General features: G+C 37.0%; 7 protein-coding genes across 9 annotated transcripts in view; 5 read left to right on the plus strand and 2 right to left on the minus strand.

The window, feature by feature from the left end:
• Positions 1 to 5: 5 nt before the first annotated feature.
• LOC108372700 (uncharacterized protein C1orf131) lies at positions 6 to 532 on the plus strand (the record flags this gene model as incomplete). The annotated part of the gene is made up of 1 exon (XM_017628451.1): positions 6 to 532. A coding segment is annotated over one exon (486 nt), but the record flags the coding sequence as incomplete, so codon positions are not given.
• Positions 533 to 1,230: 698 nt separating this feature from the next.
• On the plus strand, positions 1,231 to 1,706 carry NdufV3 (NADH:ubiquinone oxidoreductase subunit V3). The gene has a single exon (XM_017628453.1). It carries the CDS (start codon positions 1,348 to 1,350, stop codon positions 1,636 to 1,638), a length of 291 nt encoding a protein of 96 aa, XP_017483942.1. The 5' UTR covers positions 1,231 to 1,347; the 3' UTR covers positions 1,639 to 1,706.
• LOC108372701 (26S proteasome non-ATPase regulatory subunit 8-like) lies at positions 1,688 to 2,880 on the minus strand. Its single transcript, XM_017628452.1, has 4 exons — positions 2,660 to 2,880; positions 2,418 to 2,593; positions 2,146 to 2,353; positions 1,688 to 2,068 (listed from the first exon to the last, which is right to left on the minus strand). The coding sequence occupies exons 1-4, from the start codon at positions 2,765 to 2,767 to the stop codon at positions 1,763 to 1,765; spliced, it is 798 nt and encodes a 265-aa protein (XP_017483941.1). The 5' UTR covers positions 2,768 to 2,880; the 3' UTR covers positions 1,688 to 1,762.
• Positions 2,881 to 3,300: 420 nt separating this feature from the next.
• Positions 3,301 to 7,994, plus strand: LOC108372703 (serine/arginine repetitive matrix protein 1). 3 transcript variants are annotated; one of them, XM_017628454.1, is made up of 2 exons: positions 3,301 to 3,692; positions 4,110 to 7,994. In XM_017628454.1, the coding sequence occupies exon 2, from the start codon at positions 4,131 to 4,133 to the stop codon at positions 6,819 to 6,821; it is 2,691 nt and encodes an 896-aa protein (XP_017483943.1). In that variant the 5' UTR covers positions 3,301 to 3,692; positions 4,110 to 4,130; the 3' UTR covers positions 6,822 to 7,994. The 3 variants fall into 3 exon arrangements, with proteins under 3 accessions (XP_017483943.1, XP_017483944.1, XP_017483945.1); XM_017628455.1 differs by having other exon boundaries at positions 3,301 to 3,497; XM_017628456.1 differs by lacking the exon at positions 3,301 to 3,692 and adding an exon at positions 3,700 to 3,984.
• A 9,292-nt stretch (positions 7,995 to 17,286) lies between these two features.
• Positions 17,287 to 18,955, plus strand: LOC108372704 (ribokinase-like). The gene is made up of 6 exons (XM_017628457.1): positions 17,287 to 17,542; positions 17,602 to 17,734; positions 17,801 to 17,890; positions 17,945 to 18,073; positions 18,128 to 18,324; positions 18,450 to 18,955. Exons 1-6 carry the CDS (start codon positions 17,499 to 17,501, stop codon positions 18,796 to 18,798), a joined length of 942 nt encoding a protein of 313 aa, XP_017483946.1. The 5' UTR covers positions 17,287 to 17,498; the 3' UTR covers positions 18,799 to 18,955.
• Positions 18,838 to 19,175, minus strand: LOC108372706 (translation machinery-associated protein 7 homolog). Its single transcript, XM_017628458.1, has one exon. It carries the CDS (start codon positions 19,163 to 19,165, stop codon positions 18,971 to 18,973), a length of 195 nt encoding a protein of 64 aa, XP_017483947.1. The 5' UTR covers positions 19,166 to 19,175; the 3' UTR covers positions 18,838 to 18,970.
• Positions 19,176 to 21,074: 1,899 nt separating this feature from the next.
• LOC108372707 (ADP,ATP carrier protein-like) overlaps positions 21,075 to 24,259 on the plus strand; it is an 11,487-nt gene continuing 8,302 nt past the window's right edge. Inside the window, exon 1 of the mRNA XM_017628459.1 lies at positions 21,075 to 21,234. The gene's annotated coding sequence lies outside the window, so the exon portion shown is untranslated. The remainder of the gene's footprint in view (positions 21,235 to 24,259) is intronic.

A 24,259-nucleotide genomic window follows, 5' to 3' on the forward strand; every position in this document is an offset into this window, starting at 1 on the left:
AAACTAGTGATTTTCAAGCACTCATATTTGAAGATCCCACAAAACCTCTACCCCCGACAAAGGACAATACATTGGAGAGACCACAGAATCCCGATGGGGTTGGTACTAAAAGGAGCAAATCTAAAGATGAACCCGAGGAATTCGATATCAAGAAAGCTCGTAATGAAGTACTTCGATTTGCTATGAATAATCAGCGAGTTATCAAAAACAAAAAGAAAATGGAAACATTCCAACTTATCAAAATGGGGGCAAAGCCACCAAAGAAAGAGTATAAAAACTACAAAGAGCTATTAGGCGAACGTAAGCGTTTAAAGCAAATTCGGGAAGAGCGTAAGAAATTCCATCAGTTGGGCAAAAATCAGACAGGTGCTGCTTCTGTGAAATGCCGGAGTAAATCAAAGATGGAGAAACAGCAAAAGAAACGTGCTCCTGTAACCGCAATAGACCAGAATTATGGTGTTGTTAAGCCAAAATTAAAGAAAAAGAAATGAAATTTGAAATAATTTCAATAAAGTGAAAATTATATATGTAATATTGTAATTTTTTATGTTAATGGAAGGCACCAAGACTAATTTTCCTTAGTTATCGGAAGCGTTTTCTGAGAAATATAGCACAAGTGAAAAACTTAAATATTCAAATAGTTATCAAATATTTTCGCTTATTGTAACCTGCCAATGGTCTAAGGATAATAGTCTTGTCCTGAACTCCACTAAGTCATATGTATTACCAGTTTCAAAGAAGAAACTTAATATTACTGCCATACCCCTTTTAGTTATTGGTAATATGTAAACCATTACAATTTGTAAATAAAAACACCAATTTGGGCTTTATAATTAACCCGTCTTTGACCTGCACTGATCACATAAAGTTTATGGTACTCTCAGAAGTCTACACCAAAATGCAGTAATTACTACTAAACGTTTTTTATTAATAACTTTTGATCAGGTAAAAAAAGTGAATTTCCGGATTCTTGTTCCTAGAGTCCAGGCGCGTTTAATGGTACCCTCATTCCTACATTTTGATTAATTTGGGGGTTGACTGCCCACCTAGGTAAAATTACCCTAATGTTCTCTTCATATATACCAATTTTTGTTGTACTAAACAAGAACACAAATCTTATTGTACTAATGTAACTCTTTGCTGATAAATAAATATTAAAATAAACAAAGAGTTCGATGAAATTAATCGATTGTATTTTACATGACACAAAAGTTCGATTCCATTAATTCTAATGCATCTCTGCAAAATTTTCAAAAGTCATTAATCAGCTGTGATTACGTGAACTGGATTTTATTCTTAGCGAGTGCAAAATATTGCCCAAATCCTTAAATTGTTTAAAAGGAGATAATGTTCCGTCACCCGTGTTCTCTGTGTACAATTGCTCGTCGGGGATATACCCAGGCAGCAGGAGTGAAAACCCCACAAAGCTCCAGTAGCAGTGCCGGTGTCAATGCTAATGTGCCTGGCTTGAGCAGCAAAATTGTAAAGCCATCATCTACACCATTGGGTCCCGGCGCTTCTCACACTAGCGAATATAAGGTGCCAGAGTACTATTCTTTTAACCGTTTTAGTTATGCCGAAGCTGAAGTAGAAATTGCGAAGTATCGTCTGCCACAACCATCGGCAAACAAAAAGTAAAATGTGTGGCCGTTGTACGAATTACGGAAGAAATTGCGAAAATAAAGTCTTAATTATTTAAAATTAAATTTTATTCATTGTGTACAAACTATTATTAATGTTATGAAAGTATGTGAATTGAAGTTTATACAATCATCTCCAGTTCACGGGCATAGAAAATAGCTTGCTCTGCCAACTCAACAGATGGTAACGCTTCTTTGGGTTTTGCAACTTTTTCTACGAAATTGTAAACACCATCGGAGCCTAAATTCCAGTTTCGTTTCTGTCCAAAAGCTTTTACTTCCTCAATCGAGTTTAAGTTTAATCGTTTGGCTGCCTCTTTCGCGGATATCTTTTCGTACGACTTTTCAATGCAAGCGCCGATTTCGTCACGCACGGTATTAAGCAGGATGTCCATAAAATGATTATAAATTTCCGACGGTGCTGAACTCTACAAACGTAAATATAAAATTTTCTTAGTACCTACATACAGTATTATTCGATGCAATGTACAATATTAACGAATACCTTTGCCTGGAAAATTTTATTGTATCGTCCCTCCATTATATATTGTTCCAAAGCCAAAATTGGACGAATATATTTGTTATTCTGAATTGTATCTGCTGACAAAAGTTCTAATTCGGTGTGGAATTCAGAAACTCGGTTTACTGATAGCAAGTATAGTAGATTTATACCCAGTAATTTGTACATATTCTCAGACTCGCCAATTTGTTGCCTAAAATTTAACGAATTATTACAAGTATAAATAATTTCTTTTTTATCAGTTTAATTTTACGTACTTATAGTCGTAGTAATAGCACTTTAACTGAGACATGTACCGTTCATATGCTGGTATGTCTTTGTTTGCGACGCTATATTCGACTGCAATTTCAAGGACATCACGCGCTAATACCATTTCATTTTTGGACGTCTTAATATCGCCAGTTGGTAAAAATGCTAGTTTAGTCAATTCAATCTAAGAAAAATAATTGTGAAGTTGATGAACCGCTTGTGAGGTTATATTCGAATAGAGGAAATATACCTTCAAGTTGTCTACCAACTGGCCACACTTTTTAAGATTTTGTGGCTTTTTCGACCACTCGCTTTTTAGTTCTTTATATAAATTTTCAATTCCAGTCAGACTCGCCATTTTTAGTATACGCACACAAGTTAATTGTCCAAAAAATGCACTGACAACTTTTCCAGAATGATTCGCTGAAATTTACAAAGTTTTTGTTTTTTATTCTTTGCTTTGTTTAGACATTTGGACTATCAATTTTGACACTGTAGAGTTTTTCTCAGTTGCTCTCATCTGACATACGCTGTTACCAAAGGAAGCTATTACAATTTTCCTGAAGGCGTGGATACTCTGCCATTCGATGAAAATCGCTTGTTTTCTAATAAAACTCTGTAATGCAACATTGACTTACGTCAATGTAAGAAATTTATGTAAGGCAATGTATTATATTTGGACTTTTACGCCAGTCTACGGGCAAGAATGTCGTGAACGAAATTGGAATAGATGTAATTAATTCGCAGCCGCCATTTTCCCAAAATGCAACTCTCCAACCCTGACCAAGAAAGCAGCCGATCTCTGTCCCTCTTATGTAATACCGCCTTATAAATGTCAAATTGACGCCATTTTTGTCATCCGCCACCAAATATTTGTGTCACATTCGCACACAGTTAACTGAGTTCGTGAAGTGAAATTAGTGTTGTGAAAATATCGCTGCGATTGCGTTTCTTCACATCGAAATGTCATAAAGCGTTGGTTAATCAGCGCAACGCATCTTTGTAAAAATACAATAGCATCATTAAAATTGTGAACAAAATTTGCTGAACAGTGGTATCAAATTAGATATACATATATTTAACTGAAGGTAGACATTTCAGAATATTACGCTGCCTCTTGGATGCGGCAGCGTATCTTGTTCATTGGCTGTTTCGAGTGTGTAACAGCAGCCTACGTTTTCTGCAATATTAAACTGATCAATTTGTCTTTCCTTGTGTGCGGTTGAACGACTGAGAGCCAAATTGCTTCTAAATAGGTGGATATTTGCAATTTTCGTAAAAATGTAAGCATTTGGTGCAGTTGGTATTGTGCTATTATTTCACTGCTGGCTCGTGTTGAGGTACAGTAGTGTAAGCTGAGCAGTTAATTCTATGTCGCTATTTTCACGTTGTTGGGGCTCTGTGTTTGGTTTGACCACTGGTCTGAGGAATTTTAGTGGAATGTTTCAGAAATAGGATTAGCATATTAGTTCATGTGATTCGCGCCAATATTTGACATTCGGAGGAAGGCTTTAAAGAGTTGCCACACGGTCATATCGTCGTTAGGGGATGTTAGTTACACACTAAATTGCTATTGAAAGCGAGAAATTAAAGCAGGAGTATAATTAGTTTCAGTACTTTTTGTATATTTTCGGTATATAATGTTATTTTATTTAATCTAATTAATAATTACTTATGTATTACACTTATCCAATCCGCAGTAAAATACATGCGAAGGAAGAATGCGCGTTGGTAAGAAAGCTACCGTCGTGGAGGCGAAGAAAACGCGCTCTTGTGTCGTGCGATTGGAAAAAGTTTCGTCTCCACCAATAAAAATAACTAGAAGTAGTGGGATAAGTCCACGTGGAAACATACAAATACTCTCAGATGAGAAAAAGTTCAAAGGGCCTTTGAAGAAGCGGCCAATTGCTCATAGCAGTAGCGCAGCAGCATCCGGAAGTTCTACTACTCCTAAATCTTCTCTGACAACAAAAGCCAAAGAGATGAAGGATAAATTTAAAACTCCTGTGAAAGTTGTGAAAGTTCAGAAAACTGAAATAGCTAAAGTTGTTGTGCCGGAACCACCTCCATCCACCATAGCCACCGGCCGCTCAAGAAGAGCAATTAAGCCGAACCCTAAATATGCAAGCGAAGATATGGTCACTCCAAAGATAATAAGAAACGTATCGGCTCTTGCTGGAACATCATCCAAAAGACCATTAGCTCTTCCGGGGAAAACCCGTAAAAAGTCAACAAGTAGCTCAGAAGATTTCTTTAATAAAGACTCTAGCGACGATTTTGGTCCCAATGATCTGGATGATGAGTTAGATGAAATGTACAAGGAAATACAAAAGGAGTCAGATTCCGATTTCTCAGATGACGGTTTAATGAAAGAAACACCGTTAAAAAGGCGTGCTAGATCACGGAAAAATATGGAGGCCACACCGACAAGCACACCACAATCAACACCGCGACCAACGCCCCGACCAACGCCACGACCAACGCCACGGCCCACGTCAACGCCACGGCCCACGTCAACGCCACGGCCCACGTCAACGCCACGGCCCACAGCAACGCCCGTGCATAAAGCCCAAGTATCGCAGCTACAATTGCTACGGAAATCGTTTGCAGCCAGCGTGAATCGCTCGATTGAGCCATTAGCAGGAATCAAACGCGCCCGTAATGACTCTGTGACCGGTGGCAGCAGCAGTGATAATGACGCCCAAGCAGCAAGTGTTGCTCGCAAACGATTCTTGTTAACAAAGTCGGCGACTGAACGTGACAACAAAAAATTAAGTACTAATGACATTACAATGATAGTGCGAAAGGCGAATCAAACGCTCAATGGCAGCAAAATAACGAAAATAAAACCAGAAATTATGAATAAAGAACAACCAAAGCGCAATGCATCCATTATTGAAAAACGTACACTTATCGATGGCAATAGCGTCTCAATCAGATTGCAGCAGCAAACTAAATCTCTTCAGACGATACGTAACGCTAGTAATACTGCTCCACCATCAACAACCGCAACGCGCACTTTGATAACAATGCCAGCCAAAACACAAAATACTCGTGTTTTAGCCGTGGCAAAGCGTCGAAGCGCATCGCCTGCTCCCCCAAAGGTAGCAAAAGTAGTCAATGTGGAGGAAGCTCCTGAAAGCAAGCCAGTGCATGTTCCTCCGATGACTGTGGATGACTTCGAGACAATGCCCACATTTACAATCGTAAACATCAATGATATAATTAATAAAAAAGGGGATGTATTAATTTCAAAGACTGGCAAGCCGCAAAAGCCAGATGAGAGTATGAAAGTGGATTACGACTTACCAGAGCAAGGCAACGTAAGTGAACAGAAAGCAGGCCCTGGCCGCCGCAAACTTTTGGTTACAGATAAGGCCAGCGAAGTGACTCGTTCAAAGAGCCCTTTAACGACAACAAGGAAACCAGCACAGAAAATCCTCAATCATACACTACTTAAAAGGTCATCACCATCGGAGAGTGTTGGACAAAGAAGCAAAGTTAACTCTAGCATTTCACCTGATAAACCAGCGCCTCGAATACTCAATTCAATGGTGGCGAAAAAAACTCAGCCGGTTAAGCCGATGATTGCTAATTTTGAGGATTCGGCAGATGATGAAACTTATCCACTATCTCTTGACGGTGATGACGAAGACAATGAGGAAGACGAAAACGAAAACGATGTAAATGATACAGTCGAAGCGGAGGAAGATGAGTATGATCCGGACGATCCTTTTGAGACTAGTAAGCATAAGCCTCCTACCAGCACTCCATACCAAGCAAAGAAACCGACGCCGCCAGCAAAAGAGAATTCACTAACAGCACTTAATCGGAAGCCAGCAAAAAATGCAGTACAGCGAAAACCCTCACCGGAAAAAGTGGTGATATCACGTCAGGGAGATAAAATTATAAAAAAGATAACCTGTTTTGAAACGTGGTATGTCATCATGTCCGAAGAAGAAGCGCCAAAAGTAACCCGGAACATACTCGATTTACCACTCATCAAATTGGCCAACGCAGCGAGCCATATCAAACTACCAACCGAAAATTGGAAGAGTAAAGTAACTCTGCATGAATTATCACCAACACTGATCGCCAAATCCAAACTGATCACCTATACGGGCGACATAAGTGAATATAACATCGCAGAACAGGATCGTGGTCGCTATCAACCCTCCTGCGTTATGTTTCGTCGATCAGTAAATGATCGTACGAAATCGCGACTTCCTTACGATAGGGCGGTCATATTCAAGAATAGGACTTTCTTCACCAATATTGAAGGCAAAAATGTTAAATTGGTCGGGGCACCCAGTACGGTCAATTCAGCGAAGGATGTAGAAATAATGCTACAAATAGTGGATTCATTAACATTGCAAAGTTCATTTGTTGAGCCAGCAAACACAATCCAATAGGCAAAGTTGTCAAAGGAACAACGGCACAATGCAGAAATTCAGTACACATTTTGTATGTATATCCAGGACCATATTATATCTACTTTAATTCGTAATAAATTAAAATTTAAACTTAAGTTATAAAACAAAAAACACGTAAACGAGAAGCTCCAGCGAGATTCCAACTTCATAAACTGTAATTGAATTACTTAGGTATGTTTGAAACAAAAAAACAAAAAATAATAATCATTAGGTTACTGGAGTCTAGGAAAGTCGATTAACATTTTTTGCAATACCATTAAAAGTTCAAATTCGTACTGTGCAAATTTGTTATAAATTTTGTCATGGTAAAAAATGTTGCTCAGGCTTCCTAAGTTACAGTGGCGGTACATACATTTGTATGTAATTACTGTATGTATAAAACATCATTTACATAAATTCGTTATTAAGTGCAGACCAATTTACATTTATAGAAAGTCACTTAAATACGAAATCGCGCTAGCACGTAGGTGTTGAGAACCGTATACTTCACGACCAATTTATCTAATTTCATAGCATACTTGCATAGATGCATATTATAATATTAACGATAACTATACAATATAGATATGTGTATGTATGTATATATCCCAATTCATATACATATAATATACATATACATATTTGTAAAGTAATTCAATAGTGGTGAATTAGTGTGAAAAAGAAATAACATCTCTCAACTTTGTTAACATAATTATGGTTATTTTAAGTTACGTATGTATCTATTAAGTATTTTATCGTAGACATTAAAGGCCTACTTAAATCTTATTTATACAATTCTAAACGAAAAAACAAGCAGTTGGTAAATAAACCACTTTTTTATGTTTATATAAAAGTTTTACTTTCATGTATAAAACTCTGATAAAGGTGAAGTTGATAAAGGTGAAGTATGATTGCTTTTGTTTTATTAAAATATATCTTTTGAATTTTAAAATCAGTTATTGATATGCAAATAGTTTTTGAGAAGACCATAACAAATGCACCCTTTTAAATATGTATTGGAACATCAGTTACAAGCAAATATTTGTAAAATCTATATTGTCTTAAACTCAATGCCTTTAAGGATAACTAACATATATATTTCCTTAATTGATTGCGTACTAGAAAATGTAAGTTACTTTGATTTGCCAATAAAGAAATATCGCAATAAAAAAATGTTTTTATTTATTCGTGGGTTTCTGGAGGTGGCAACTCCCTGTTGCAAATCGCGAGGGGTGGCATCATTGTTGGAGTGCGTTCGGCGATAGAGTGGTCTGTATTAAGAGCTTGAAATGAGATATAGATATATATATCTCCGATTCCAACAAAGTGGTTGTAGATCGCATAAGCGGCGTTCCAAATACATATAACTTTAATTGAATTCCATGGGCCATTTTTAAGGTGAGTTTACACGTGACTCGAAGGTAGCAGTTGATACAAAAAATAGGCATACAATTTATGCCAAGTTTACCAAAGTTAAGGTTGCGGGCATATTCTTAACGGAACTATTCGTTGCTTCGTTATGTCTAAATAATTGCGTTGGGCGTTATGTTAAAGATGAAAAAAAAATCGAAGCACCAGAAAAGGATCCGTTTTACCAACACTGGTTTTTATTTAATAGATCCTTTTTGATCCATTTATAATAGGATTTCTAGCGAAGATCACTCTTTATAAACTTTATTTTGCAATACCATTACAACTTTAAACCTTCAACTTTTATGTAAAACTTTCGCCAAACTAATGAGGTTTTATGAAGCGATCGCTTAACCAACACTGCTCCGTCGTTGCCTAATACAACATTTTCGATTTGGGATTTCTAATATGTACTTCGATTTAGCCGTCATTTTGGTTAATTACGCAGCATATTTAATATAAAAAAAAAAAAAATACTTTAAAACCTATAGTTAAGAAAAATTCAATTTTCATAGTTATAAAAAATTAATTCAAATGGCAGATTGAACTGTCAAAACCAAAATTGGGTATTCAACGACATTCATTTTAGAATGGAAATCGCACATATTTTTTAGAAAGAAAAATACATTCATACATATATTTAAAAACTGTATATGTATATACATATGTATAAAAAAACAAGAAATCTTTACATTTTATTAAAGTTCTTTTGACACTGACTTTGTTCCGACGATACTGCAACTTTTACATATCTTCATTAAAAATGTATTGCTTTTCAGGGTTTCTTGAAATTTATATTTTTTTATTAAATTTTGAAAGTTTTCTTAAAATTTATATTTTTTTATTACATTTTGAAAGTTTTCTGACTAGTATACATACTAGAGTACGACTGATTAATCGGCATCGTCCGTTTTTGGCCGATTTTTAGCCGATTATTTTTACCTTTTCCGCAATTTTAACAAATGTTGATCTAAATTTGAAACTATTTAATCAGATTTGTTAGAATTATTTTGAGTACGCAGTTTTTTTAAATTTTAGTATAATAAAGTGCAAGTTTAAGTAGCTAGGTAAGTGTTGATCTTTCACAAGTTTTTTGGTCACGCAATTTGAATGGGCTGCCAGCCAGCTGTTCAATTTAAACTCAGTTTACTTAATATAAGTTTAAACTGGCACTGAAAAACTGGCCCTAAGTATTGGTACAATTTTCCTTGAATTAATCGCTGAATTCCTAATACTTTTATACAAATTGTATTCAATACAACACCTTTATAGTCAGCAGAAGCTGTATATTTTTACTACTGTGAGTATAACTAATAATTGATTTCCACCAAGCTACAACTCTACAAATTCTTGGCTCTTACCTGAGCTCTTAACTGCAGTTAAGCCTTTGGTGGAAATAGGCTATAAGAAGTGTGATTTCGAATGAACTATTTTTTTTTTAACATTGAATAACGAAAATACTATAAACCAAAGTATTGCCATGATATATATGCATAGGCGATATATTGGCCCGTAGTCATAGTCAAAATAAAGTCGACTTTAAAGTTAGTTGCAGCTTTTTTGACAGATATCCCATTGAAAATTATGTCAAAAAGCTGCAACTAACTTTAAAGTCGACTTTATTTTGACTATGACTACGGGCCATTATTTTTAATACATATTTATGTAAGTACATACATAAATAAGTGAATAGATTTGTGAATGTTTATTTGTTTTGTAATGTTATTTTTTTATGTTTTCCTTTTGTTATTATAAAAGTTTATCAAAAACATTTGTTCTTGAATGAATTTATATTCAGGTTGTTTTTTTTTTAAGGAATCGGCATCGGCCATTTTTTTGTCTTAAGGCCGCTTAATCGGCATCAGCATCGGCATCGGCCAAAAATAGTTTGTATATTACGTTTGCATATTGTTATATTACAGGGGATGACAAAAAAATATTTAAAATTATATGTATGTATTTCGACTTTTTTGTTAACAGTATAAAAACTTCCATTAAACATTTATTTTTGTTAAAGCTATTAAAATTTGTTTACACCTTAGGGCAATGAAAACAAATCTTTATTAATTAAATCTTAATTGAAGTATGTAGTAGGTAGCACTTTATTTAAATTTGTATATTTTTATAAAGTTTACGATTTCTTAATTTAGTTATCTTTAAAACTATTTATAATCATTCTATTACAATTTCAAAATTTTTACATGTGTGCTCATTGTAGGAACGTAAAACTGCCTTTACATGAAGCGATTTTTTGACTGGCGATAATCGTCTGCAAAAGTTGGTTTGTTGTCTACTTGAGGCAAGCGATTTTTGAATCACCATTTACACGAGTTATTTTTCTGGAGCAATGTTGAATCGCCTAGAAAATCGCCTCATGTAAATCGAGCTTAATGTTTAATAGGGTCAACTTAGAATAACAAATAGTGCATGTATTTTGGATGAAGGTATTTAATTTTAAACTTCAATGAATAATAGTGTCACTTTAAAAACTGGATTTCTGAGATTAAAATGTTGCTTAAAGTATTTTTAATTTATGTTCTTAATTAGGCGATTTACAAGCTGTCAGAACGAGTCACATAATCGTGTCTCAATAGTTTAACAGTAAAAATAAGTTGAGATGATTCGTAAAAAACCACACAACATTGTCAACGGTTTTTATTTTTAAAACACCTTGGCTGCATTTATTTATTCATTCTGAACGTTCGGAAGAAACTTTTTTGTTTATTTATTCTTTAGAATGTTCCTCATGATATGTTGACGTATATTTCAAACGTATTCTGTTTATTCCGGCTGTGAAATGGGATTATCCGGAATGTATAAAGAAACGCAACCCTTGTGAATTCCTTAAGAAACTTTTGATACTAGAAGTTAACAATTTTTGAAAAATTTGTTAGATTTATTCATTTAAATGTATAAACTTACGATATACGTAAATTTAAAATGTGTCAAACAGCATTACGTGAACGCACCTCATAAAGCAAAGAGTTAAGATCAAATCAAAATCAAAAATTTATGCTTACATAATTTATAAAATTATGGTAAGTTAGATTTAAACATTTGTGTACCGAATTTACCCCTCGTTTAAGTTTGTGCTTAAGTTCACCAATTTGTATAAATAACTTCGGGCACAGACAGAAAGTTCACGAAATTTTCAAGATTTACGCAACGTTTAAGCGCTTAGATGAATACCCTAATTGAATTAGGTGTGAAATGTGAAAATTAAGAATTTGAAAATTGCATTTGCTTATGCCTCGAAAAGATTTAAATGAAATGACTGATGCGAGACTTTCGGCTGTGTTGCTGCTAATAAAATTTCGCATTTCCCACTTGTGCAATGCATTTCGCATTAACGCCTGAATACCCTTAGCGGTACGACATACCCTTACAGGAAATGATCGGAGAATTAAACTGGCTGAGCGTGAAACAGAAATTTTTTTATCTAGCTATGAAATTCGTGTTTAAATGACAATATACAATAACAATGTTGGGTATTAAAAAATACCCGTGCCATTACGTTCATCAAAATAGTCACGTATGTTTCCAGAAGGCATTTTGTAAATTACATACATTTTTCCTCATGGTGTTGTTGTTGTTGTAGCCGCCCAGATCGGTTAGTCGCCTTGGGTTAGTCCCTCGATCGTTGTTGTCAAGCTCTACTAACGGTAGCCCCAGGAAGCGTGCAGCCTCGACAGGGTCTGTCCATATGGACAGGGGCGTTAGAGAGGTGGAATTTAGAGGGCATACAAAGAGTCATGGGGCGACTCTCCGCATGCCGGGCATTCATTGAGAACGTCTTCGTTTAGTCAGGCTCAGGTATGAGTTCAACCTGCTGCAGTAACCAGAGCGCAGTTGGGCTATTGTGGTTCGAGTCTCCCGAGGCAGACGACGTTCGGTCTCATGAACGAAAGACACAAGATCACGCCTTAAGGAAAGAAAGAAAAAAGTTATTTTCTAGCTGTTGAAATCTCGACGCCATCTTTGTTGTAAGAAGTAAACAACGAAGAGAACGGAGAAAACCGCGAAATTGTTGAACGCATGAAAAATCATTTTTATTATGCAAATTCTTCTAAAAATCATGCCGTTGTGTTAAATTATTCTTTACCTTATGTGTGCACACGTTGTCACAAGCGAAAATTAAGAAAATTGCAGTAAAAAGCCACCACCAAATTGTAAACAACGAACAAATGTAAACAAACGGCTTATGTCAAAATCGCCCTACTTTTTTCATAAGTGCGATTATAACGGGCCACTCTTCTGCTGTCGTGATCTTGTCTTTTTGGTTCATGGTTCGGTCTCGTCCACGTCTGGTCTACATAACTCGAGACTGCCGTTCAAGGCATGGCGATAAGATGTCGGGTCCAGAGGCTGTTTTATGAACCTGTGGACTTTGTCCGTCAGTTCGTAGAGATGCCTTCTGACGTGCCTGGGCGAAAGTTCTTCTGCAAGGAGTTGTCTGTTGGGGGGACCACGTCTGTGGCTCCCAACCAGAAACTGCTTGCAGAGCATTGTGTTATGCTCCTTAACAGGGAGCATGTGAGCCTATTCGTGCAGGTGTTGTTTCGGCGACATCAGAATACATCCTGTCCCTGTCCTGAGTACCGAGTTCTGGCAAGTCTGCTGCTTCATCCACTGCGTCCCACTAGTCCCCGGTGACCACACTGGCGTTGCGTAGTTCAGAACCGGTCGGCCAATTGCCTTGTACGTTGCCAGCAACGTTTCTTTGTCGTATCCTCATGTGTTGCCGGCTAGTCCTGGCTGCTGGCTGAATTCTTAGTTGTAGTCTGACCTCCTTCGTCCAGGTGGTGGCTGAGGATTTTGTAGGGGAGAGGGTGAAGAAGCGAGAAAGCTCGGCGAGATAACCGTTTACTTTCGAGCACAAGTCATCAATTCCATTCGCAGACGCCATGATCGAACAATCGTCAGCATAAGACACTATCGAGACCCCCTCTAGTGGTTGAGTGGTAGAAATGTAAAAGTTAAACAGTAATGGGCGAAAGGACACATCCCTGTCGATTTGTAGGATTTCGCCTTCCCGATGGCTACCCTTACCTCACGGCTGGTGAAAGCAAGAGGCGCACTAGGTTTTGGCAGTTTGTGCAGCCTTCTGGTCGCTCGACGTTTGCCTTTATCCACCGGAGGATGCAGAATGAACGCCGGCTAAAATAGCTCGCGAATCGCTCCGGGTCCGGGGATTTTCGATATCGGCCTGACGAAGGTTGTCGCACTTATCGGCTAGGACAGCCGCTTCAGCAGGAAAATTCGGACGGGGGTCCGAGATCCATCCCTGCGGAATTTACGCTCACCTAGGTGAACGCCAGTTGGTGTGGATAGTGCAGCGAAGGCGCTTCCAGTAACACTCACGGAGCCTTTCCAATCAGCTTTAGAAAAGTTGACATAGGTCCGGTGATCCGCGGAAGCAAAGTCGGCTGGTTTATCAATTGAGATGATGCTAAAGTCAGCATATGTCGCCATGATAAGCTGTTTGTCAGACCAGCGCTGACTATTGTTGGGTCTGCCGAGCTGCAACAGCTGCTCATAATTCTGGTGGGTGCGTCGTCGTTTATTGTGCAGAATGTCTAATCGTCTATCTGCTCAGCCAATTGTGTTCCCCTACGATCGTTTGACAGGCTTGAATGCCAAAGATCGTGGTGCGCATTGAAGTCACCAACTACCATACGGTTTTCAGGATGATATCCTGCCGGGCCGGTGTGGTGTAGTGGTAAGCGTCGGCCGCTGTGATGTAGTGGTAAGCGTCGGCCGCTGTGGTGTAGTGGTAAGCAGTGCGCGCTTCCACTCCGCAACGCCTGGGTTCAATCCCTGGCCAAAGCAACATCGCAAAAAATATAGAAAAAAGGTCCCTCGGCAGGCAATGGCAAACCTCCGAGTCTATTTCTGCCATGAAAAACAGCTTCTCATAAATATACAATCGCCGTTCGGAGTCGGCGTAAAACTGTAGGTCCCTCCGCTTTGTGTGACAATATCAAGGCTTACAGCACAAATCGGAGGAGAAGCTCGGCCAAACACTAACATATGTGTAAGCGCCAATCTATTATTTATTATTATTATCCTGCCGGGCAGCAGGTGGCAGGAGGTATATACGTTAAATATTTCGAGCTCGACATCGCCTGACCGGATAGCAATACCCTGACATTCTCGGATGGTATCCCTGCGGTCGATGTCTGCTTCGATAAGACAATACTGCAACGCGTGGTGCGTAATGAGCGCTAGGCCACCACCATTATCTCGTTCGCGATCTCGACGGTGCACTTTGTATCCGGCGCAATTCAACAATGTTGAATTGCCGTACAGATTCGTCCCTTGGACCGCAGCTATTAATATTCCGTGCCGACCCGTGAAGATTGTTATCTCCTCGATCTTGCTCTGAAGTCCGTTAGAGTTGAATTTTAAAATCTTCGTGTGCCTAGGGAGACATATTGGAATGTGAGGTGTTTGTGACGTGTGTTGCCGAGCCGCCACATGTTGTGCTTACTGCTGCTGAGGATGTTGTCCTGTGTGTAAGTGGGCGGCGTTGCAGTTGGGGATTGCGACCAAGCAGCACAGCATGGGCCCTCATAGCCCCTCGTCCAATCTTGGTGGCGCGCAGTCTTGAGCATGCCCCAAATTGACCAGTGTCACGTGTTGCACTTGACTGATATCACATTACGGAATATCTTGGACTGACACATCGTGCAGATTGTCGGAGGAACTAGGAGTTGTTGGCCGTGGCGTGTGGCTGGTGGTGCAGTTGTATCGGTTGTGTGGTCTGTTGTGTCAGTGGTATTGTCTATTGTATTGTTTGTGTTGATTGTTTTTGTATTGTTGCGTTGTGCCGTGAAGGCAGCTCAATTGGCGCAGCAAGGGGACACGTACGCGGTGGCCCATTGCCTATGAGTCGTGAAGCCTGAGCAAACTTCAAGATCGCTCCGCCCATTGCACGTGGTGCATCTGACGGAGGTGGAGTTGTGATGTAATCGTCTCTGGCACACGCAGAAGGTATATGTTTCTGGTCCAGGGTTTAACTCAATGCCAGCCCTGAGCAGAAGTATGCGAAGAAGATGTAGCCGGTTTTAGATCGCCGAAACAACAGCCCTTGGTCGAGTAAAACCCGAGTCATTCCGGTACGGAGAATCGGCTGTCGGGAATGCATTTTTTCTCATTAAAACGCATAGTGAAAATTCGGCATTATTGTTTATTATACATGAGTGTATAAAGTTTTTATTTAGTAAAATTTTGTCGTATGCGATATTTGTCAACAATTTGACAACCACTTTGTATGAAATACGGAAAAGTGTCAACACTGTTTACTAAACTAACGATACTTTTTCTTCAATCTCTCGGAAATCCAAGGAGATATCCAAAAATGGATAACGTTAATTACCGAAAAAAAAAATTGTCAATATCTCGGAAACTAAAGCGGATATCCAAAAACTGATAACACCAACCGAACGATCTTACGACAATCTTTTACCCCGCGACGATATATAATTAATTTTTTTATTTGTTCTTTTCTACACAATTTCGCGTTTTCATAACCTTTTTCGTCGTTGAACCCAGTTACTTGCACTTTCGGTTTACATTCTCATGGAAACACCGATGTGTATGCACATCCTTTATACACAAATGCGCCACACAATAATTTATTAATATTACTAGGTATACATGTATTTATATAAATACATTCATATCGTTAGCTTAGAGGAGCTAACTAATTTTCTTCCAAAATTCAGCTTTGTACAAAGGTCGGTAGATTACTCACTAAAGGCCTAATATAATTTAAAAACAACTACTACATCAATAATTTAGATGAAACTAAACTATTTATTAAAACCCAGGATTTTGAAGAAATTCTTAATTTACAAACTGTAGGTTTTTCGATTTTAATAAGTATCAACGCCTAATTTTAATTTTTTCAAACAAACATACATACATGATACAATTACCAATTGTAAACGGTCATCAAAATACGGGTATACCTATGTAGACTTCTCGTAAGGTTGTTAGCTCAGTATATCCAGTAAACAAACTTAGCTATTTTTTTCTCGCCAAGTTTGGTCCCCATAAAGGACTAGTGTTGCAAGCAACGTTTTTTCGGCAATTAGGGTGTTGTGCAGCTATTTAATGTGGTGAAAATTATTTAAGCACTGGGGAGATTTATTCACATGGAATTGGAGATTGGGCTAATAGATTTATTTTAAATAAATTGTGAATCTGCGAAAATATCTTTTCAGCAGATGAATATACTTATTAACNAGTGTTAAATGCGGCTTTCTTGTTTTATTAACTGATCTTGCTTATGTTAGAGATCACAAGAAATGAATGCGTTTCCATGTATGTATGTATGAATGTACAAATGAATGCATGTATGCATGATAAAAACATAGCAAGGTATAACCGTTCTCTCAATTTGTCGGCCATGATTTTTTTTTGAAGTTTGCCAACATTTTAAAATCATATAAAAGTGAAAATAAAAAATTGAAGTTCTTCGAAATTGTTGTTGCTTGAGATAGAAAATGAAAATGTGTGTGTGAGTTTGTGAGTAAATTTAAAAATTAAATTGTTTGGAAACGTCAAGAATCTTAAAAGTGACTCTCAGCGGTTCTACCTTACTATATTTGTATCATGGATGTATGTACATAAATACATTTATTTTTAACCGACTTCAAAAAATGAGGTTATCAATTCTGCGGAATATTTTTTTTAATGTATGTTACCGTATAACTTTGGACCACGTTAACGGATTTCTATAATTATTTGTTTAAAGGAAAAGTGGTACCTCAGAGCTGGTCCCATACATTTGGTTTAGATACGAACATTGGATCTTGAAGAAATTAACGGTACGCTTAAATTTTTGTATGAGAACTGTAGTCGGTTTGGTTTTTTTTGCTTAAAAATGACTTGTTTATAAAAACCATTACAATAAGAATTAGCAAATAAATAAAATTGATTGTAATTTATACATAGGTATACATACATATGTACATATTATATATATACATATACACATGTGCACACATATGAATGTGTTTTTAGGTATGAATTTGTAAACAACGATGCAAGATTACGACAAGTGTTTTTTATCAATTCGCGATTACATGCAACAAAACTTTTATTCAAATAAAAAAAGGGCAGCTACGAGATAATGCAAATAAAAATAGATGTATTACAAGTCCAGCCGTAATAGAGTGCAAGAGCCAGTGGAGCTAACAGAACTATATAAAAATACATTTTTTAACAAATTTCTTTCGCAGAATTTCTTAAATATAAAAAATGGAAGTGCTTGTATTTGGTTCAGCGATCGTAGATTTTGTCGCGTAAAATACAACAACATTATTTTATTTACATGCACATTTTTAATAATATATTCTTTCAGCTACGCAGATCGTCTTCCAAAAGCCGGTGAGACATTGCATGGCCATAAATTTGTGACGGGCTACGGAGGCAAAGGTGCAAATCAATGTGTTGCAGCAGCGCGACTGGGAGCAAAATGTGGCATGATAGCAAAAGTGAGTGATCATTCTAAAGTTGATATCATTTATCTATCATTACCTAAAATTATATGTTTGCTATAGTTGGGAGATGATGCATGGGGCGCTAATTACTTAAAACAACTGCAGGCAGAGAATGTGAATGTCGACTATGTGGAGCAGTGCAAGGGAGAGGTTAATAAGTAGCATAATATTACTGAACAAAATTTTGTCATTCGATCATTGTAGACAACTGGTATAGCACAGATAAGCGTTGCCAATAGTGGAGAAAATCACATAGTCATCGTAGTTGGAGCCAACAATCTCCTAAGTGTACAAGATGTTAAAAAAGCAAAGAATCTGTTTGACACTGCCAAAGTAGTAAAAACAATTTTTGTCAAGTTTAAAATGTTTATTTTAACATATCCTTAGGTATTAATTTGCCAGTTTGAGACGCCTTTAAATGCTACTCTGGAAGCCTTACAGTCCTTCAAGGGTATTTCCATATTAAATGCAGCTCCTGCAATAGCGCAAACACCCCCGGACCTCATAAAAGGCGCTACCATCTTTTGTGTAAATGAGACTGAAGCAGCTTTAACTACGGGTTGTGAGCAAATATCCACTTTAGAGTAATTACATACTTATGTATCTTAAAAGGGTGCAGGCAGTATGCAAACATACTATACTATGCTTTCACCCACATATCTTTGTTGTAAATTCTTTATTTACTAAATATGTGTCTAAACGGTTCCAGGCACGCTAAAACTGCAATGAAGAAACTGCTTCAAATGGGTGCCAACAATGTGATTATCACATTGGGTGCACTTGGTGCAGTTTACGTTAGAGGCGAAGCGCCGCATACGTTTATACATGTACCAGCGGTCAGAGTGGAAAAGGTCGTGGATACCACGGGGGCTGGCGATGCTTTTATAGGAGCATTGGCTTTTAATATGGCTCGTTTTAATGATTTGCCTTGGCATCAACTAATAGGCGCTGCGAACAGAGTTGCTGCATACTCCGTGCAACACCCAGGAACGCAGGCGAGTTTTCCGAACCCAGAACAAGCGTACTACAACGCTGAATACACATGGCAGGAATTATGAACAGCTGAATCAACAAATTAATACGTTTACTTAGTTTTTCATTTACAAAAAATTTATTAAATAAAGTCTACTAATTCGGCAATTTTTCATAGTTCTGTCACTAGAAATAAATAGGGTCGCGTGACATGAATTTGAAGGAAATGCGGATTTATAAATACATAAACAGCCGATATCATTTCTTTCCCGATTTCTTGATACCTCCGCCAACCAATGGACCTTTTTGTGAAGCACGCTGCTTTGCTTGTTCTAGTGCCTTTTGCGCTTCTTTCTGTTTTTGCTTGAAGGCTACCTCGTCGTCATCCATTTCTTTCGACTCTTTCTTCGGTGCCTTCAGTGGTTTCTTCTTTCCACCCTCGCGCCCAGACATTTTCTTGAAGCTATATTAGAATTTATTACCAAATAACGCATTAGATTACCATGAAAAAGTATTATCGTAAACAATGCATAGAAATTTACCTCACTCGTGCCTACACGTTAAAAAACCAATACAGCCTTGACTTTTGACGTTTTACTGACAGATGAATCAATGATTGAATTGTGGTATTGAAACATAAGATATGTGAGTTAATTGTTGTTATCGATATTGGATATAAAACGATCACAAGTACTCTGGCATAACTTCTTAACCCATACCCGGACCAGCAATCGCTCATATATGGATAATCATCATGAACCAAAAAGACAAGATCACGCGGGCAGGAGAGTAGCCGGTTAGAATCGCATTAAGGAAAAAAGTTGAACGATTTTGACATTAGCCGTTTGTTTACATTTCTTCGTTGTTTACAATTTGGTGGTGGCTTTTTACTGCAATTTTCTTCATTTTCGCTTGTGACAACGTGTGTACACATAAGATAAAGAATAATTTAACACAACGGCATGATTTTTAGAAGAATTTGCATAATAAAAATGATTTTTCATGCGTTCAACAATTTCGCGGTTTTCTCCGTTCTCTTCGTTGTTTACTTCTTACAACAAAGATGGTGTCGAGATTTCGGCAGCTAGAAAATAACTTTTTTCGTTCTTTCCTTCCCGCGTGATCTTGTGTCTTTCGTTCATGGATAATCATGAACCAAATATACAAGATCACGCAAAAACGCACGTTGTATTTGTAACTGGTTTTCAGAAAAAAATTCGTGGAAGCGAGTTCGTCAGCTGAGCATTTGTTTACATCAACTGCACCACTATGTTACACTTTTCTTTAATTAAAGAAGGGTTAATTGAGCATGACAACAACTTTTAGAGAATTTTAATGAATAAATTTACCCAAATTGTGTGTTCAAAATGGCTGACAATAATTTTGGTTGATTTTAGTTTTCGGTGTTTTCTTTGCTTTGTTTACATTTCGTTCGTTTTCCAGCGAAGCATGATGGCGTAGAACCCGCTCAAAAATCGATCATTTTCATTCTCTTGTTCTTGCGTGATCTTGTGTCCTTCGTTTATGATAGATAAACGTGATATTCAGCCTCAAGTGTTGAATACGTCTAAAGGACGAGCTACGGGCCACAGCTTCCAATTTGTTATCTTTATTTTGTAAACGCTTTGTCGATGGCGACATGATTCTTATTTTTTGTATTGTTCATGTTTGTTTTAAAAGCACAGGAAAGACCTATTGTGTTTGGGCTCTCATGCTGACTACACCTAAGGCAACCGTTAAAGCAACGTGACGAGGCAACCTGTTTTTCTTGTTCAATACACACGGGGAAACCGTGGAGGAAAATTTGGTTCCACTGCATGTTGCTGTTGGTGTTGTTGTAGTGTCTACATCAAGCATGAACGAACGACAGTAAAAAAGGTCGATTTTTTGAGCCATCTTGTTCCACTGGAAAACAAACGAAAAGTAAACAAGGTCAAGAAAACAAAGAAAACCAAAGAAAACCAAAATTAACCAAAATTATTTTCAGCCATTTTAAACACACAATTTGGGAAAAATTATTAATTCAAATTGTTTAAAAGTTGTTGTAATGTTCAATTAACTCTTCTTTAGTTAAAGAAAAGTGTAAAATAATGGTGTTTGTGATGTAATCAAATGCTCAACTGACGAACCCGCTTTCACAAAGTTTTTTCTCAAACCCTGTTACAAATACAACGTCGCGTTCTTGCGTGATCTTGTATTTTTGGATCATGGTTCTTGCGTGATCTTGTGTCGTTCGTTCATGGGTAACTACAATGATATAGATGACTGCACCCGGTGTCACTAACATTTAGTAGCACAGAGTGTCTCAGGTTAATGAAAATGGAATTAATCGAACCAATTCCACCAGTTCCATTTATTGGCACAGCTACGAACATATTCCGAGGCGCATTCGTTTTCTTTCATTTCAAGTGTAGCCGCACGAGCTCGAGCACGCGACTTGTCAACGCCGAGTGGGAAAATCTGATTTCTTCAAAAGAATTTTTTACTGTGTCTCTTTTGTAAGAAGTATACAAAACTAAAAGGTATTGTACACTTTATATATTTTTCTAAGCTATAAATACAAACCAACTAAGTATTAAATAAAAGGTATATTATAAGTGCTAAAAGTGTTTTAAAATGCCCGTTTTCTCACCGGATGGAACGTTAAAAAGCATTTGCTGCTCACTAGTGTACCATTGATTTTTCTTTTGCTTCGCGTTACTAATTTCATTTTGCCAACAAGTTATGTAACGAATTTTTCAATTTGCAAAAATTAACGACTAAATGCAACGATAATTTTTTACAATCGTTTGAATTTAAAATACCCCAAAAAACAATAGAATTTTTGATTTAGAAAGGTTTTTGATGAGTTGTACTGAATGCCTAATTAAAGCCAGCGTGGTAGGAGAGGCGGCAGAACTGCGTGTGTAGCAAATTCTCCTGCCACCCCTCCAACCACTTGCCCTTATGTCGCCCATCGTTGATTGTGTGCGTCAGTCACAAGGTAATCTTTGGTGCTCGCAATTCCGTTTTCATAATTCCTAACCTAGAAATACTAAACAAAATAATCTTCAAGAATTTCAGATTGAGGGAGCCGATTGCTTTGGGCTGTGTCATGGGGACGGTATTGAGCGTGTATAAGTAAATAAATACACGATCGAAGATTGTTTGTATTTGTAATCTCTAGCAAGTGGCAGCCAACTTAGCAACTAGCAAAGCAATTGGGCCAGCGATGTAGGACGGCAAGCTAAGAGATTTCCTCTTCTCCGGTGAATTTTTCATACATCACATTCTCTTAAAAAAGAACCAAATGAAAAGTGATTGCTCATTCACGTTAGCAATACCAACAACAACAAGTTATCGTCTGACGTATGTACATGGCCAAGCAAACAAAATTTACTTGACTCGGCTAAAATACTACTCGTACTCTTGCTTTTAAGCATCAGGAGCGCCGTTACTAGCGTCATCAGTTGCCAAATCGGCCGAATTTACAAATACATACATACAGTGTGTGGTTAACTGAGGCTTAAGTATTTCCAGAGAAATTTTCAATCTGCTTATATACAAATCATTCACATAAATACTTGCAAACAAATCTACTTGAGGAAAATGAACAAGGGCCCAACTGTAAAATAAATGTTCGGCAATTGTGCTGCAGCTCAATGCGGTCGTTGCTCAGGTAGGGTTCTGAAAGTAATATAAGGACTGCTTTTACCTGGTTTTGTATTATACATACATATCTGTGGACATTTAAAAGTACTATTTAAGTCTGTCTTTTGCGAACAAACAAAATAGCATATGTACATATCGCACACCGTGTTCAAAAGAGCCACAACTCAAAATTTCGCATTTTTGAAATTATGCGCTAAAAATGTATACAGAGCTTTTATTTACCTTTCAGCAAAAGCTGGAGCAAATTTTTGTTATAATTTGTTAAAAAAACCTAAGGTAAAAAATAGGTACAAAAATATATTTTACCGTTAAAGAGACAAATATTGTAATTCAAAAGAAATATATGTATGTATATGAATTATTTTTTTATTTTTTTGCGTTGCCCAACTTTTCCGGTAAATTCTTGCAACTTCTTGTGAGTTAGGAAACGCAACTAATATGTGTATGTATGTTTTTTGCAATGCAGCTGTGCATAACTCGCCTTTATTTCCGATCAATTCAGCTATTTCTTGCCCATGAAACGAAAAAATCTAAACGCCAACGCCTTTAATTTGTTTTGAATTTTTATGTACATATGTAGATATGGTAATATGTGTGCTTTAATTGGATACTCCAAATAATGCCACTTGTTGATGTTGAGTGCGGTTTGTACATCGTTTTGAGTTTATCAAAGAAATTAAGAATTTGTGTTATAATTTTTTTACCGTTGAGTGATTCGTTTGCTCTTCTTCTTTTTACAGTTTTGGTTTTTTCAATTAATGTCGAATGATACCTGAAAGTGCATTCAGCCTTGATCTTTTACACACAGCCCTAAATTCAGACGTACATAGTACCTTTGTTTGTATATATGTATGTTTAAAAATTGCCGCAATTCGACCATCGACGCTGTGCTCATTGCAACGGAGATTAGCACGCATCAGAGCAATTAACAAAGGCGTTTATTTTTTTTTTTTCTATGTGTTTTTTAATACTAACGGCTTGGCATTGTGGCATGTTGCCAATTAAAATGCAAATTGTAAATATGTATCAAGTCTAGAAAAAATATTGCAAAAATGGGCTTCAGTGACGTTGTCTAGTGGAAAATTTCGATGGCTCATGAGCAAAAGAAAAAATTTTCTCTTTTTTTTATTCAATTTCATTTTCTTTTAATGTTATCTTTGTGAAAACGGGGCACAACAAACTATCAGCCTCATCATGAGTTTCATTTTCGCCGAACTGGTTCACTTTTCATTTTTGGTTTCCATGTATTTACTAGGGGTGAAATAAAAATTTTCGGGTGAATTGTTTTTCGGGCGAAACTCAGGATAAGGCAGAATATTTCTTTCAGTCTTGCCACTATTAGTCTTCCGACCAAATTTGGTAGCTTCTTTTCATTTGGTAGGTTGGTAGGCCAAGTAAGATTTTGGTCGGATAGATGAATTAAGTTTTTAAATTCTTAATTATAAAAATATATATTTCAAATATCATTTTGCATATAAATATTTGCCAATTGTACCTTTTAACCATTTGTCAATCCTGCCTTTAAAAATAAGAAGCGGAATTGGTGCAACATTTGTAGAAAGGAAAGTGCCATTAAATAAATGACTTGTATTCTTTCAGAATGCATTTTGTAGTTGAAATTTATTTGGTCGAATTTTGGAAGAAAATTAGTAGGGGAAAAAATTGTTAGTGGCTACGCTGATTGCTTTGCTAAAACCAGTTTTAAATGAGTATATTTTTGTGGTTTAAAATAAGTTCATTGGCTTTTGCGGGCATGAAAGTTTACTGAATTTGCGAGAGAATGCGAAACGCAAACTCAAATACATATGACTAACATTTATAACGAATCTCCATAAAGCTTGAAAATAATAAGTTTCTGATTGGTTTTACCTTGACAAGTAATTTTATAAATCACTT

Source organism: Rhagoletis zephyria, unplaced genomic scaffold, assembly GCF_001687245.7.
Source record: "Rhagoletis zephyria isolate East Lansing unplaced genomic scaffold, Rhagoletis_zephyria_1.1 Rzeph_scaffold_05983, whole genome shotgun sequence".
Taxonomy (NCBI): domain Eukaryota; kingdom Metazoa; phylum Arthropoda; class Insecta; order Diptera; family Tephritidae; genus Rhagoletis; species Rhagoletis zephyria.

Coding starts and splice junctions, on each gene's coding strand:
- LOC108372704 (XM_017628457.1), top strand. CDS start 17,499: ATGGAAGTGCTTGTATTTGGTTCAGCGATCGTAGATTTTGTCGC. Junction 17,735..17,800: donor AATGTGGCATGATAGCAAAA/GTGAGTGATCAT, acceptor TGTTTGCTATAG/TTGGGAGATGATGCATGGGG. Junction 17,891..17,944: donor TGGAGCAGTGCAAGGGAGAG/GTTAATAAGTAG, acceptor CGATCATTGTAG/ACAACTGGTATAGCACAGAT.
- LOC108372701 (XM_017628452.1), bottom strand. CDS start 2,767: ATGGCGAGTCTGACTGGAATTGAAAATTTATATAAAGAACTAAAAAGC. Junction 2,594..2,659: donor AGTTGGTAGACAACTTGAAG/GTATATTTCCTC, acceptor TATTTTTCTTAG/ATTGAATTGACTAAACTAGC. Junction 2,069..2,145: donor ATAAAATTTTCCAGGCAAAG/GTATTCGTTAAT, acceptor TTACGTTTGTAG/AGTTCAGCACCGTCGGAAAT.
- LOC108372703 (XM_017628454.1), top strand. CDS start 4,131: ATGCGCGTTGGTAAGAAAGCTACCGTCGTGGAGGCGAAGAAAACGCGC.
- LOC108372706 (XM_017628458.1), bottom strand. CDS start 19,165: ATGTCTGGGCGCGAGGGTGGAAAGAAGAAACCACTGAAGGCACCGAAG.
- NdufV3 (XM_017628453.1), top strand. CDS start 1,348: ATGTTCCGTCACCCGTGTTCTCTGTGTACAATTGCTCGTCGGGGATAT.